The sequence below is a fragment of the Anas acuta genome, chromosome 4 (genome assembly GCF_963932015.1).
Source record: "Anas acuta chromosome 4, bAnaAcu1.1, whole genome shotgun sequence".
Lineage (NCBI taxonomy): Eukaryota > Metazoa > Chordata > Aves > Anseriformes > Anatidae > Anas > Anas acuta.
Genome location: NC_088982.1, coordinates 9,611,769 through 9,626,483, shown reverse-complemented (window position 1 = coordinate 9,626,483; position 14,715 = coordinate 9,611,769). Strand labels below are relative to the sequence as shown.

At 42.6% G+C, this 14,715-nt stretch overlaps 1 protein-coding gene across 6 annotated transcripts in view; it reads right to left on the bottom strand.

The window, feature by feature from the left end:
• The window catches only part of MSANTD1 (Myb/SANT DNA binding domain containing 1), a 51,346-nt gene that overhangs the window by 18,747 nt on the left and 17,884 nt on the right, over positions 1 to 14,715 (bottom strand). For 3 of the 6 annotated variants that reach the window (XM_068679764.1, XM_068679765.1, XM_068679768.1), the window contains one exon: positions 2,281 to 2,545. In XM_068679764.1, the coding sequence (XP_068535865.1) occupies positions 2,281 to 2,545 (265 nt within the window). Of the gene's footprint in view, positions 1 to 2,280; positions 2,546 to 2,662; positions 2,748 to 2,983; positions 3,077 to 14,715 lie in introns of those variants that run through there. The other 3 variants (XM_068679766.1, XM_068679767.1, XM_068679770.1) reach the window with 2 other exon arrangements.

Genomic DNA, 14,715 nt, shown 5'->3' with positions numbered 1-14,715 from the left:
CTGAAGGAGTGGGAAGAAATAATCACTTGGGTGCAGAACACCCCCTCAGCCCTGCTACTGGTGCTCACATGTCACACTTGATAGATCTACGTAATCATTACAAAATATTGTCCCAAAATAGATCATTTTATCCACTTTCAGGATTTTCTTTTGAGCTTTATGCCACAGTGCAGCAGTGATGCATGGAAATACACTAAGGTAAAGTATCTTCAAGTATCCTCCAGGCACCAAAATGTGGATTAAAACTCAGATGCTTCAAAGCAAAGCCAGCAGTCAGCGGCAACTAACACATCATTTAGTTTCATCACGTTTCCTATCCTCACATGCCAACAAAAAGCCTCCAGAAAACTACGAATTCTAAGTCATAGTTTGTGTTTGTCCCTATTCTTTCTATCACCTCATCTTGAAAGCAAAGCACACAAGCGTGCTTTGGATGGGAACAAACAATCAGGAAGATGCATTTCAAATCCACGAGTACAAAATGAAACAGCACAGTGATAGTGCAAGGCAGTTTTCTAACTCTCATAAATTTGCATCTTAATCAACAAGGAGCTGCAATGCACTGCACTGCACTATAGAAAAGCAGCATGATAACATGCAACAGAAACAATCTCTGAAGTTCACAGAAGCATTATAAGAATTTTTTAAAAGTGCTGTGTTTCCACATGCACACGCAGACTATGGTCGTGGGTGATTTTATTTCTTCCCTTCCCCCACTGCAACTTTAAAGCAAAAACATTAATTAGGAAAACTGAGACAGTCTGACTGATGACAACATTGAAAATGTAGAACAAAGGCTGACAGAAATAACCTATTACACTTGGCAATTATGGCACTTAAATATTTTGCGGTGTTGCTAGACACCTGTAAAATCTCGGTGCTGTGAGATGTATTTCTCAGCAGGGAGGACTGCAGATTTAGCAGACTAAGCAAAGGCCTGGTAGCCAACAACTCTCGACTTCTAATTCTTCATCTGAGTGTGAATTGCTGGGTGATGCAGGGCAAAAATTTATCTTACTTCCAGCTTTCTCATTTACAGTCTGGGTGGAAAAAAAAACTGCAAGGACTGCAACAGGGTTAGTGAAACATTTTGGAGACATTTGCTACAAAACATGGATTTAATGTTATGGAAAATGATGTTAAAGATTACGCTTGTGGATCTTACAGATGTAGAAGAAGGACATTCAAAGTTAAGGGGTTTACAGGATTTTCCCTAGTTTTCTACATGATGAGCAGTCTCTGCATTAAATACAAGAGGGCTGCCTCAGAGAAAAGCAAGCAGTTTTAACATGGTTGCCTGCTGTAATAACCTTTTTTATTATTAATACGAGCTTTGAGGAGAGATTAAATAAAAGAGTCACATATTTGATTTTCTTGCATTACAAGCACATAGCTAAAATCACCACTCAGGATTTCCAGTACAAGGCAGTTTGTGCCTCACAGAGATAAGAAAGAAAAAAAGAAAAAAAAAAAAAAAAGAAAAAAAGAAAATTAAAAAAGAGAGAGAGATGCAAATATTCCTGTTTAGTTTTAATTTCTTTTTCCCCTAGAAAAAAAAAAAAAAAAAAGCATATCACGTTTTTAAAGGCAACTTCCCCTCCTGAGTGACACTGCCTGCTCTTTATCATCTCCTTGTAGCCACCTCTGCCCTCCCCCCAACTCTTTGGGAGCGGTATTGACGGTGCACATCGATTCCCTCGCTGCAGATATGATCGTTCTTTCGCTGGTGCTGCTTATAATTATAGCAATGTGTGCCACTCGGCAAGAAGGCATTCAATTATTCTTGGCCCCGTGAAGTGTAACCCTTCAACTCACAGTAACAAAATCCAGGAGCTTCATTCCCCCAAAACATTATTTCATATTTAAAAAAAAAAAGAAAAAAAAAAAGAAAACTTTGCCTTGCAATGCCGATCCTCACTGGCCACTTCAAACTGCAGGAGTTTCCCTGCAAGGAGCTGCTGCCAAGCTCACACAATCGGTCCCCTCAGCAAAGAGAAAAAAAAAATCTGTTTTCCCACTAAATGCATTTCTACCCCTCTACACCATAACAATGCTAGTTAATTATAAAGAAACAAAGTTGTCCCGGAGTTTGAAATGAAATGGGGGAAAAATTAACAATGACGTAACAGCACTGGCAAGAGAGAATTTTAAAAGCGATATGAACAATCTTTAATCTTTTATCTACAGATTTCCTGAAGGATACTTCCTTCTGAAAAGCAAACACCACTGCGTTGCCCCTGCTAAAATCTCTTAAAATAAAAAGAATTAACTGAAGCTTACCTGTACTGGAATGTCATATTTGTAATTTTTATCTTTATTTCCTCTCCGTGGCGAATTTCTCCAGTCATTTCAAAGAGTTTGTTAGCCATTTTCTCATAAACTTTGGCATTCCTTTTAGTTTGTTTCAGTTCATCAAAAAATTCTTCCCAGACCAGCATTAAACCTCTCATTTCTGCATCAGTCCAGTTTCTGGCCCTTCTGTGTTTCTCAGTCTGAGAAGAGACAATGTAACTGGGAATTTCTGCTGCAGCCATTGCTGACTGACCTAAAAGGGTTTTAAAAGAGGACACTTAATATAGATTGAGTTTTTAGCTTAGGTTTTTGTAGTGCAAGACATGCATATGTGGATAAAGAATTTGAATGACAACAGAACATATGAAACCTTTTTGCAACAGCTTGAAGCTTGAGTGCACAAAATGGGGCCTACATCTGACAGGCAGGAATTTAGTTAAAAGCTTTTAAACAGAGAAACGTCATTTTGATGTCACGTTTCCATAGCAACAGAGCAACTGCATAAGCTACAACAACAAAAACCTTTTAACTGAAAGCCAAAGAATCAGGACAAAGTTGACAGGCCATCAATATTAAAGCTTTTAAACACTTTAGGTTTAACAAAAAAAAAAAAAAGAAAAAAAAAAAAAGATCTATGCAGCCTTTGAGAAGCCACTTTTAAGTTTCTACTTCTTTTTTAGCTTTCCCTTACCTTTTAGGCAGACAATCTGCTAGCAGGGGGTCATGGTCGCCTGAACGAGCTTTTAAGTTGCGCCTTGACAGACTCTCTAGGAGGTTGCAAGGACTGAGGCCATGTACACAAAAAAAAAAAAAAAAAAAAAAAGCTTTTTTTTTTTTGCAAAGATATTCTGCAAAAAAAAAAAAAAAAAAGCTTCAGCCAGCTTCATGGAAACTATACATCTCCAAGCTAATAAATGTTGAAGCAGGCAACCTCATTAAAAAGGTGCCCGCATCTGTTTTTAAGCACATGCACAAAATACTATTTAAGTGTTTAAATACGGAGAGAAATGCATGTGCAATTTTAATAGAAAGGCACTTTTTTTTCCCTGAGATGTTTTGCTGCTGATAAGCACATACTGCAGTCCTGTCAGTATGAATTTGCCTTTGTAGGTATGTATTACTGTATGTGTATTTTGTATTCCTAGTAATTTAGATGCTATTTATGCAGCCTGTGTTCTGCCTTAGGACTGCAGCAGAAGCATTTCACCTGCTTTATGGGGAACCTAAAAGGATTATTCAATGAGTTAAAAAAAGGCTGCAGGATCCTTAGAACTGTGAATAAATTGCTTTGCTGTAAAACAAGCATTTTGAGCTGATTTTTATATAGGGCTACATTCTGCCAGCAGTTACACCAGAGAAGCACCACTTACTTATTCATCGTATCAAACATTGTGCAACACGAGCAGTGGGCCAAATCCTGCCCCCACTCACGTTCGTGCAAGCTGACAATCCTTCACAAAGCGGTGAGATGCATGAAATGTATTAATTCGAGCAGCACGAGCAGCTAGAGAGAAAGATGTTAATTCCCTGCAGTCCAAATATAACTGCGTTACGTAAAATATAAATAAATAAAACACGGACCTTTCTTATTATTTTCTGTTTCAGCATATAACAGCAATAACGACCTCACTGCAGGGCACTTCCTGAAGATTAATGGCAGGCAGGGGTTAATGGCCTGAGGCTCACCCAGTCAGTCGTTAATCCCCAGGAAATGTTCTGTGCCTCAATCCTTAATGCTTAAGTATCCTATAAATTGTAAGTCTTCTCATAACCACATCCTTGATCTTAACAATAGTTTAAAAATGCACAGCTTGGTTTGCATCCTGGAGATGGCAAGGAGAGCACATAACGTTCCTAAAAGGTACACCGATAAAATTTGTAGTATCGTTGCCTTTCCTTTTTGTTTATTCTGCTGTTTATCATGAAAAGGCACAAAAGCATACCACAGAACAAGGTGTGGGGGGGAACTGTGCACAGTTCACTGTACACGGGAACTTCCACTGATCCAACCCTGAATGAGTCTCTGTTAGAAATATACCTGCTGAGTCACTGGCTTCCTCAAAAAGAAAAAAGAAAAAAAAAAAAAAAGAAAGAAAAAAGAGAAGAAAAAAAAATAACTAGCTTCCAAATAACTGCTTTTAACTAGTAATATGACAGCCTAGCAACTATTACCTTTAAAAATGTGTAAATAGCAGCATATGTTGTGTGGATGATCTTGCATGGTTTGTCTCTTGGGTGGCCAGCTGGGAGACATCACATGATCGGGGGACAGATGGTGGTCAGAAGAGGATCAGCTGGTGACACGTTCATTTTATTAATTTATTGTTTTGTTTTGAAATTCCCATCACTTAACCTTGGGCTCCATGCAGCTATATTAATAAAAACACACCAAATTCTGTTGACTGCATCTGCAGCCAGCGGCAGGGGATCACCAGGACAAGTTTAAGGAAGAAATAGGGTGTCCGAGAGAAAAACACCACCAGCCTCTTGTTACAGAGCTGGGTCTGATTTGGGACTGTTGTACACTATTTGCAAAGACCTGGTTGCTTTTCAGACTTCAGTAATCCAATTTTGTTTGCCCCCTCCAGCTTTTAAACCCCATAGATCCCGAAAATATTCACGAACACTGCTGAAACCTATAGCACGTTATACATATTGGGAAGGAAAAAATAAAGATATGCATGATCTCTGCTTTAAAGATTTTTAAAATCCAGTTTCTAGCACAGCCACCAGGACAGGGTGGGAGAGAACCTGCCCATCTGCAGTGAGTTCTTCCCGTGATGGTCCACAAACATTCCTCTTCTCAGCCCCATGTGCCCAGCACATGTGCGACTGCTCCTTCCACACCTCCCCATCTGCCAGGGCCATGCCCGGCCCCCAGACCCTGCAGAAATGAGGCCGCTGTTGCCCTCTCCAACAAGCATCTCCTGCTTCTCTATATGCTGGTTCCTATTAAGGTAATTGACAGATTGATATAGTGGCATAGTGCTATTTAACATCTGTTAAATAAAAGAAATGTTTTCTAATAATGCCTCCCTTATTCCCCTCCCCTCAGCACCAGAAGGGGATCTAAGTTTCCGGGACTTGAGTTTTTACCCCCTCCTCCGAGAAAGTCATTGATATTAATTATAGAGACTCCGCATGATGCCTCCTCTGCCTTGCCAAAGCGCACATGCCGAGGGCTTGATAAAGTGGCTGTTTGCCTATGTGGAGCTGAAAGGAAGAAAAGCTTTATTTTGTTTTATTTTTTTTAATCCCCAAAATCATCCCTACAGGCCTCACCAGAGCCAGGAAGAGAAAAATATACCTCTCTAGACTGTGCCTGTCTGCTGAAATTCTGCAGACCTGCATGATCCTTGGGAGATGCTAACCTCCTATCCTGGCCACCACGTCAGGAGAAGCCCCAAGGCAGGACAGGCAATCATCCCCCCGTGATGGGGTAGAGCTCTCCCAATCCCCAGAGCTGAGGGATTTGGAGGAGAAGCTCCAATAGCAAGATTAACCCACCAGCCAGGTAAGATTAGTCATCTACCTCAAGACTGGCCACCAAACGCAGAAAGCTGCTGGCAGGGTGAGCTGCACCTCCACCAAGCCCAGGGCATGGATGTACCGGGCACCAGCACCACTCACATGCCCCACCTGGACATCCTCTCTGATGGCAGAGTCCTCCAGCATCAGCTTCCTGAGGACTGAGGACCAGTCTGGCTTTAATTGCCCTACAAGCAGCTGAAGCTGTCACTGTTCTCCTCAGTAAGGATTATTTCCTCTTGGAAGCCACCAAAATACATACTGGAGTTCCTGAGTACTCCTCTGTAGATAACTTGCATCTGTAGGAAAAGGCTTTCTTTACTCTCCTGCTCAGCCCAATCCCTCCTCTGATGGGTGCCACACTGACAAGTCTAGAAGATATTCCTACAAACACACACCTCAGTGGACTTAAGGATGTCTCTCATGCCCCACCTTTTCAACACACTCCTGTTCCTAAAATCTCAGCAGAGCATGGACTTAACGATCCTCTCACAAACCTGTTCTTTATATCACCTCTCTAAACACCCTACCTTTTTTGCTATCATTATGTATCAGCTTGAATAACAGCTCTCACGGCATTCCCACCTTTCATGGTGATCTGAAAGACAACCATAATATTGGGACTCCAAGTGCGTAATGGTGCAAGTACAATCTGAGACAGGTCAGACAGAAGCTCTGTTAACTATGATCCTAGTGTGAGGGCACTCGGTCACCATCTGCCCCCCTCGGCTCCCCAGTTTTCTGCCAAGTGATCACAGAAGTGTTTCAGAAAAAAAAAAAAGAAAAAAAAAAAAAAGGAAGAGGTGAGGAAGAACAATCTTTCCAGCAAGAATAAAGCCGGGTATCCATCCCTGGGAGGGATGGGCTCAAGTAGGTAGTTGATTGCCACAATGCTAAGGAGGAATCAAACAGTGGACATGTGACAATATGGAAAGGTGGCACTTCCAGTAGTACCTTACCTCAGAAGTAGGGGCTGGAAACAATCACAGACTGCTAGCTTTTGGTCCAAAGCACCGTTCTTCTAGTTGGCATAAACCTCTTAGCCAGACCTCTCAAATCTTAGATAATTTTACCACCACATTAACAAACCCCGAGCAGGCAGAAGGGCTTCTAATTTGCAGATATAGATCTAATGAAGTTCTCCTATACATGTTTCTATCGCAGAGATCAGACAAACTCCTCTAATCCTAACATATCTGTTGACTATACTTCAAGTGATCTGTGCTAACTGATTGCATATACAGCCTTCAGCTTTGCAAGCGTGGACTAAAGCATGCCAAATAAAACTTCCTTTCGCCAAGTTCTGGGGTAAGGGGTTTTTCCCTTGCATTTGCAGGGAGGTAACAGTTATAGTCAGTCAATTACCAGGGCTCAACCCACAAATTCTAAGTCATTAAACAGTGATTACACAAGAGCGTGTCTGATCCTGCTGTTAGGGATTGTGGTAGCAGAAGTCAGGCAGCACCCCGTGGCAAGTAAGAATTTATTCCATTCCAGCCCAAGACATTTCTACGACTTATTTCTGAAATTGAGATGGATGGCTGCTCCTACAGAGGTGCTGACAAAGGTAGCTGCCTATCTGGATTTCAGAAATGGAAGTACATTACTTTGGGTTCACGTAAGTCCTTGGCCAAGACTGGTCCCAGTTTTAGCACCACTGGAAGAAAACACCATTTTAGGCCATTTAGGCACAGAGCCTCTGAGAGGTGATGTTGGAAGAAGATCCCTGTAGAAGGCCATCAGAAATGGATTGGATCTGTTTGCACCCTACTGAATGCAAGGTTGCCCAAGGCACAGGCTCGTCCCTGCTCCATGCAACCCTCCAGTCCAGCCCAGCAGGAGAGCAACCCACATGGGCAATAAAAAAACCTTGAAGCAGGATGGTCACTGCAGAGCATATGTTCATCCTCTGGTTACTGCAGTGCAGACACACGTGATAACTGCTTAAAAGGGTATAAAAGTATGCATCTGTTTAAAAACAAAGGCATTTGGTGTTTGCATTGCAGTGGGATACTGTGTTTTAAGCTCAAAAAAAGTGGCCTGCACATGTTGGGAGGGTGACGCCTTCCCCACATTTTGCCATTCTCAGGGCTAAAACGCCCACCTTTAGAGATGCTTACTGAAAATGATGTCCTTAGTGTCTCTGATCACTGCACATGGCAATTTGCAGAAAGGGATAAATGTAACGAGAGAAGAAATGCTCTTCCACTGCTTCTGCCAAGCTCGACCAGAGGGGACAGGCAGGGACAGGCTATCATGAAGGATAAACTAAACTACCTTCTTTTCACCTCCATTAAAACAGCAGGTCCATGGAAGGAAAGCCATTGCTCTGGAGAGTGCTGGAAACCAGGTAGGGAAGAGCCTTGCAGGCAATTGTGTGAGGTTTGGGATCTCACAAGGTTCACGGTCCCTTCACTCAGGCAGTCACCTTGGGTTATGGAGTCGTGTGGGTTTGTAGGGGATCAGAACCTTAAGAAAAACATAAGGTTTGTGAACACAAAGCCATCAGGTCAGCGTTGTAAAGCTACACACAAACCACAGCTTATGCTGTCCTAATACCTGTCGGGGAAGCTTAATAGGGGAACAACACGATGCTGTTTGTAAAGGAAGCAAAAAGCTATCCAAGCTTCACGGGGTCATGTTACAAAGGCAAAAATAATTTATTCAGACTGAGGAATTACAGTACATGCCTCACAGTCCCTTTCATCAGAGGGTCTACAAGCTAAGTAGGACACACCACAAGGGAAATAAAAGAGTAGGAACAGGATAGATGAGGAGGACAAGTGACAGCAGTCTATTGCAGAGCAAAGGCCATCGCATGGCTGAATAGCTTTTACGTACATCTGAAATAAATGTTTAACGCCTGCAAAGAAGTCTGACAACAGAAATGGAGAAAGCTGGTGGAGGGGAAGGCATACAGGGTTGAGGAATGCAAGCCTGCTTCACAGAGCAGACTTTGATGATTTAAAACTTACAACAAAAGAAGAGGAAAAATGACTATTTTCAAGCAAATGCTGTGGGTCTGTGTGGCAGGTTTCCCTAATGACAGCCCAGGAGGATCATGGTCTGAGAAGGTACAGGGGAGAAGGAGAAAGCTGGAGAGGTCTTTGATTTCATTTTCGTAGGCCACATCTCGTTTGAATTTCTCTGCAATCAGAACATTTCCCAAAAACATTTTGATCTTGCTGAACTGGCAGATTCTGACCAAAAATAATCTCCTTTGCCTATTTTAGTTGTAACCATGGAAGCCAGCTTTGCACCGATCTTCAGTCAGAGACAGAAGGATGGAGAGAGGCAACGAGGTGAACACAGAGAAGGTGGGAAATGGGGCTTCAGCAGGGTTTTGGCAGTGAGACCAGGAAGCATTAGCACAGCCAAGGGGGAGAACTGGAATTACGTGGAGATTTAAACTGAAGGGAACCCAAGGATCTCACTGCTTGGAGAAACCATGTATAGACCAGTATGTTGGTAGTAATTAGATGAAAAATTACAGTACTAAGATTTTGTTTTCTTTTTAAAGTTCAGCAGGGACACAAACACTTATGTTTCAGACCCTATAAGGGAAAAAAATTCCATATATATATATAAATATATATGTAATTTGATATATATATATAATTTTATATATATATATTCCATATATATATACACACACACAGAGTATACAACCTGGAAAAATGTCCAGGTTGTATACTAAAAACAACTACTCCCAAAGTACTGGTCACTGACAACATACAGAGGCAGATGCCAGACTAGATGGATTAACAGTCATGCATGTTCCTAAATTTTCATGCATAGAGGGAGAGACAGGCAATATCCTTTAAAATTTATTTATATAGTACAGGGAGCAAAGACATCAGTTCTATGCTTGTCATACTCCCGGTTCAATTTATAGCAAGCAGAGCATTTCCAAGGTTTGCTTACTCTTAAGAAACCATTTGCAAGTTCTTAGCATATGGAGCAATCCTGCAATATGTAGTAACAGACACGTTCCTTTTCTGAAAAGGAAGCAAAAAATCAGATGACAAAGAAAAATCACATAGTTCCCAATTTCCCGAATCTCCCTTGAAAGAAAAGATTTTGGTCCTGCTTACATACAAGGGTTAGTCAGTAAGCCCTCCGGACTGTGTTTGGTTTCTAGCGCATTTTAGCATGCTATGTGCTGGCAAGTGTTTAGTGCATTAAAAACTGCTCCTAAAATACAATGCAAATATTTTTATTTCAGGAGTAAATTCCTCTGAAAACTTGTTCTAAACAGTTCAACTTGGATGTGGACCTTAATCTACCTCAGTTTTGATCTGAGATGCTTTGCAGAGGGGAAAAAAAAAAAAAAAAAAGCCCTGTTGCACAGAAATCTGTCCTCTGAGTGACATTTCTGCAGCTCAGCAGAAAACCAGCCACGCCATGAAAAAGCAGATGATGGCAGTAGGTTCGACCCTGATTCTGTTGCCCACAGCCTCCTTTCTGCCCCAGCAAGACTTAATGCTGCAGCTGTAATCCCTTGCTAACAGAAGCACAAAAGGCAGCAATAGTTAAATAAATACTTCAGGAGGTTATCAATCCCTTAGAGAGATGCTCATCCCCCAGGTTCAAACAGATGAGACTCGGCCAAGTGCGTTTGGGACTTGCACAGGATTCCAGCTAAGCAAGCTTTTGGTCGTGAGCACTACATCTGTGTTGAATAAATGGGTTCTAGCTTGCTGCTCTTCCAGACAGGAGGGCGGTTTGGGCCCTTTTCCAGCAACCACTGGCCTTGGAGAAACTGCAGAGCAAGTTGCTGGCAATCCCCTGCCAGAAGCCCAGCCTCGCTGCTCAGGGCTTGCTACTGGCTTGGCAGCCTGCTGCATCCACCTAGCTGCCGTCTGCATCCCCTCGCCGTCCTCCTGACTCCCTGCCAAAGCCTGCGATGGGAGCAGAGCACAGGGAGGCTCTCAGCCCCAGGTTCTGAAAATAAAAAACATAAAATCACTGATGTATGCCAAGTTGAGGAACACAGGAGTGTCTCCAGCTCTCCTGTGTTGCTGCTTGGGGACCGCGGGCTACCCGTAGTTATTTTCCCCTTGCAAAGTTTTGCTCAGCTACATAAGCCCTGCAGAGGAAGGTTTACAGGATTAAAAAATAAAAAAATAAAATCTCTCAGATAAAATATTTAGGGCACAGGAGATTTCCATATCAGCTCATAAAAGATTTAAATACTAAAATGTAAGTGGTGTTTTGGGTATTACTGCAAGGCAGCGTCAGGAATGGAAATCCTAGGAAAATGTTTCAACCCGTAAAGTTCAGACAATACTCGTAAAATATGTCCTGATCCAAGAGCTGCCAAAAAGATAAGTAAAACCAAACTCACCAGCACCACTGCGACAGCCAAAGAGCTTGTTGGCTAAGGTGGCTGCTAGTGGAAGTGGAGATCTCACAAAAGGTAGCTGCCATTCCTGGGACAGGCCGACAAGAAGTGCCGGTGACCTCAAAGGCTCTTGCTGTCCTGTCACAAGAAATGCATCTGGATTTCAAGGGACCCAAGTGGAAGAATCTTGGGAAGGTCTTGACTTTACTCCCAGCACTGTGCTTTGTTTCAGGAGGGTGTAGTTCCCCATCAAGGAGCTACATGGACAAACTGCCATGCCTAGTGGAAACACCTGGAGTTTTTCCACGTGTTTCTATGTCAACCCACAGGCCATGCAGCCACACGGCCTGGGAAGTCAGCCCCGTAGGGTCTGCATTTGCAAATGCTTCCCCCAGGGGTGACTGCTGCCTTATTTCAGATGATCTATGCAAATTCTTCAGCTCCCAACACAAGGAGAAGCATCTCCAAGACAAACACAATATTGGGAACTTAAGTGCTAGCTCTCGCATTGCGTGATAGGCAGGATGATGAGATATCTCAATGCAGAAATATTTATCACAATACACATGTGATGGCGCTTTTAAGCAGCTTACCAGTGTTTGGAGTCTTATGAGCAGCTCCATTAGGAGAAGACATTAAAATCAGTCAGTTTTTTTCTCTGGGACATTCCAGTCTCACTCCCTGAACATCCTGGAGCGGTCATGTCACCCTCTTGCACCCAACCATGCCCCTCCAGCCAGCCTTCTGCCCAGGGACACCACGTCTCCTCTTGCTGCCTTCTCCATAAGCCTGCACTGCAATTGCTTGCATGTTCCCCATTGACTCCTGCCTTTTTCCAGCTGTTTTCCTTCTTTGTGGCTCTCTGCTCTTTACCACATACGGCTCCACTCCAATCGCTCTCCAGCCACCAGGGCTCAGTTTATATTCCAGCCTTAACACGCTCCTCCGATTTGTGTATCAGCTTCTATTGTTTCAGCTATCGCTAAACAAAGGACGGCGTACTCACTTCCTCCCTTGGCCTCAGTGAAATGCTGCCAGCAAACCCATCAGCCCATGGATCAAAGAAATATTTTCTAGCAGTTGCACCCAGGAGTATTCTGGCCAGTCTAACGGCTTAGAGCCTGAGGACGTCATTCTGTCTCCTTCCATAACTCTCCTGAACAAACGCACACCCACAAACCACTTCTGGATGCGAAGTTTTCTACCTCCTACACCAGCTGTCCAATGCCACCAGTGATTTTAAAATCCTCCCTGGTGGTTTTCAATCAACACAGTATTCAGTGCTGCAAACTAGAGGATATGCCTTGAGTAAGTATAGATCTGCATGGGGAAAAAGAACACGATTTGCTTGCATATAAATACCCACTGCAATTTGGGTATTCAGAGTCAGAGGCAAGCAAAGCAGATACAAACAGAAACAGTGTTGAAGGACCTACCACCACTCATTCCTCTGCTGAGCAGATCATGCAAGTGAATCAGCAGGATTACTTTAAATTATGGACTAAACGGACACTGTTGTCTGTATCAGATTAGTGACCATTCAGATGACGTTTTTGGCAGCAAAGCTGCTCAAAATACAATTGTGAATAGTAACAAAACTGAGGTGCTAGAGCCAGCTTTCAGTAGTGCAAAGTCTCCCTATTTCCAGCCAAGCTCCACAGGAGTAGTTCACACCCAGCACAAAGGAGAAGCCTAACCCAGATGTTTCAAGGGAGGGGAACCTAAACCGTATGGAACCCAAAACCGCACAGATGTAGGAGACATACAGTCTGAAGATGCAAGTGCAGACAAGTTGTCCGAAGGGATTCTGTGGCAGATGTGAATGGCACTGGGGGATTCTTATTTTGTTTCATCCCTAAACATTCAGTTGACAGATTTCTGCATAGCCAGAAGGAGCTCTTTTGGATCCTCATCTTCTAAGCAAATCTTCAATTGCTCAGAAGGCTGGGATTATTTGGTTATATAAAATAGCTTTAATGACTGTAGGGCCAGAGATACTTTTAACCAAAACAGTAACGAACCACCATCTGATAGCAGAGATGCAAGACTAAACAATTTAGAGAAAACCAATCCAACTCACAAGGCAATATCTCATTCTCTTAAATTATAAAAGTGGCCAGTGTTTTTCATTTACTGTGCAAACAGAAAATAATAGTGCATTTCCCACGGGAGGCACTCTTGTGCAGCTGTTTACTAGAAGTAATCAGCCAGCTCAAAAGGACTTATGGAAGTCAGCCTCCTTCTCCCCCCACCTCGCTGTAAAAGTGGATAGTAAAAACTACTTGGACTGGCTTTAGCTCCTATTTTGCTGGGGATTTAAAAAGAGCTCAATAGCCTGATCTGTAAACCTTCCCAACCAAGGGCAGGCCAAGCACGGAGTGCTTCTTGTCAGCATCTCACAAGCCATATAAATGCAAATATTCTTCTCTTCTAACTTACAGCAGCTTGAACATAACATTGATGGTTTTAATGCTTGAACATTCTGTTTATGCTGTTTTTTTCCCCATATTGTCTTTAATGCCCCATAGCAATATTCCAGTGGCTGAAGCCTCTCAAGCAGACCAAAAATGTATAATAGGCAGCAATCTAAAATATTCGATCCAAATGTCGTGGTTACCTCCATTTGCAACATCTTCCCTTTCTGCGCCCAATGCTTCATGACACCTGGACAGGCAGATTATATTAAAGCTCATGCCTAACTTTTCAAATGATTTCTCATCAAGTCTCAGTGGGAAATAATTGAAGATTTAACTAATCATTCCTTAAGGCCTCTTACGGAGTATTTTATCACTTTTCGTGAATACATTATGAAGAACTTAAGTGAAGTGCTCATCCAGCAGGACCACTGAACACACGAGCTGGAGTGGCTGGATGACCCAACACGTTCCTAGATGAGGACTTGGGACATCCTCAGTACATGGGAAAAGACAAACCCCTATCTATTTCTTCCATCTGTAAAAACCAGTCCAGCAAAACCACAACAGTAAATGTTTTCCAAAATACCATCCCACCTTTCTGAACAAAAAAACGTAAGTCTGACATGAGCTGTTCTATGTGACATGAAATATTCCTGACTAATTCTCTGATCTTCACTGTCACCTGAAACCTGGAGGACACCACATTGCCCTGCCAAAATGCAGTCACCATAACTCACGTTGATCCCTGCTATAACCTGCTGCCACAACAACCAAACTCTTTCATCAGCCAATCTGCAGCTCTTTTCTTTCCTGACCTCTGATCCATACAGTGCCTCTCTGGGTATCGTACAGAGCTATCAGATAACTACAGCTGACGTCCAGACTCCCCGCAGCCCCCGGGTAAAAGCCATAATGCTGGGTCATGTCAGACCCCAAGACAAAAAAAAAATTAACATGTTTTTTCTGCAGTGTCTAGTAGGGTTAAGGAATAATTTAACCAGAGACAGAAGCCAAAAGAAAGGTTCAAAAAAGGTTTTGAAGTAACAGAAAATACCCCCAGGAATGTCAGAACCAGACATTTTTTTCAGTAATATAATTCAGAGCCCTGAAAGCAGAATCAGATATAACCTTACT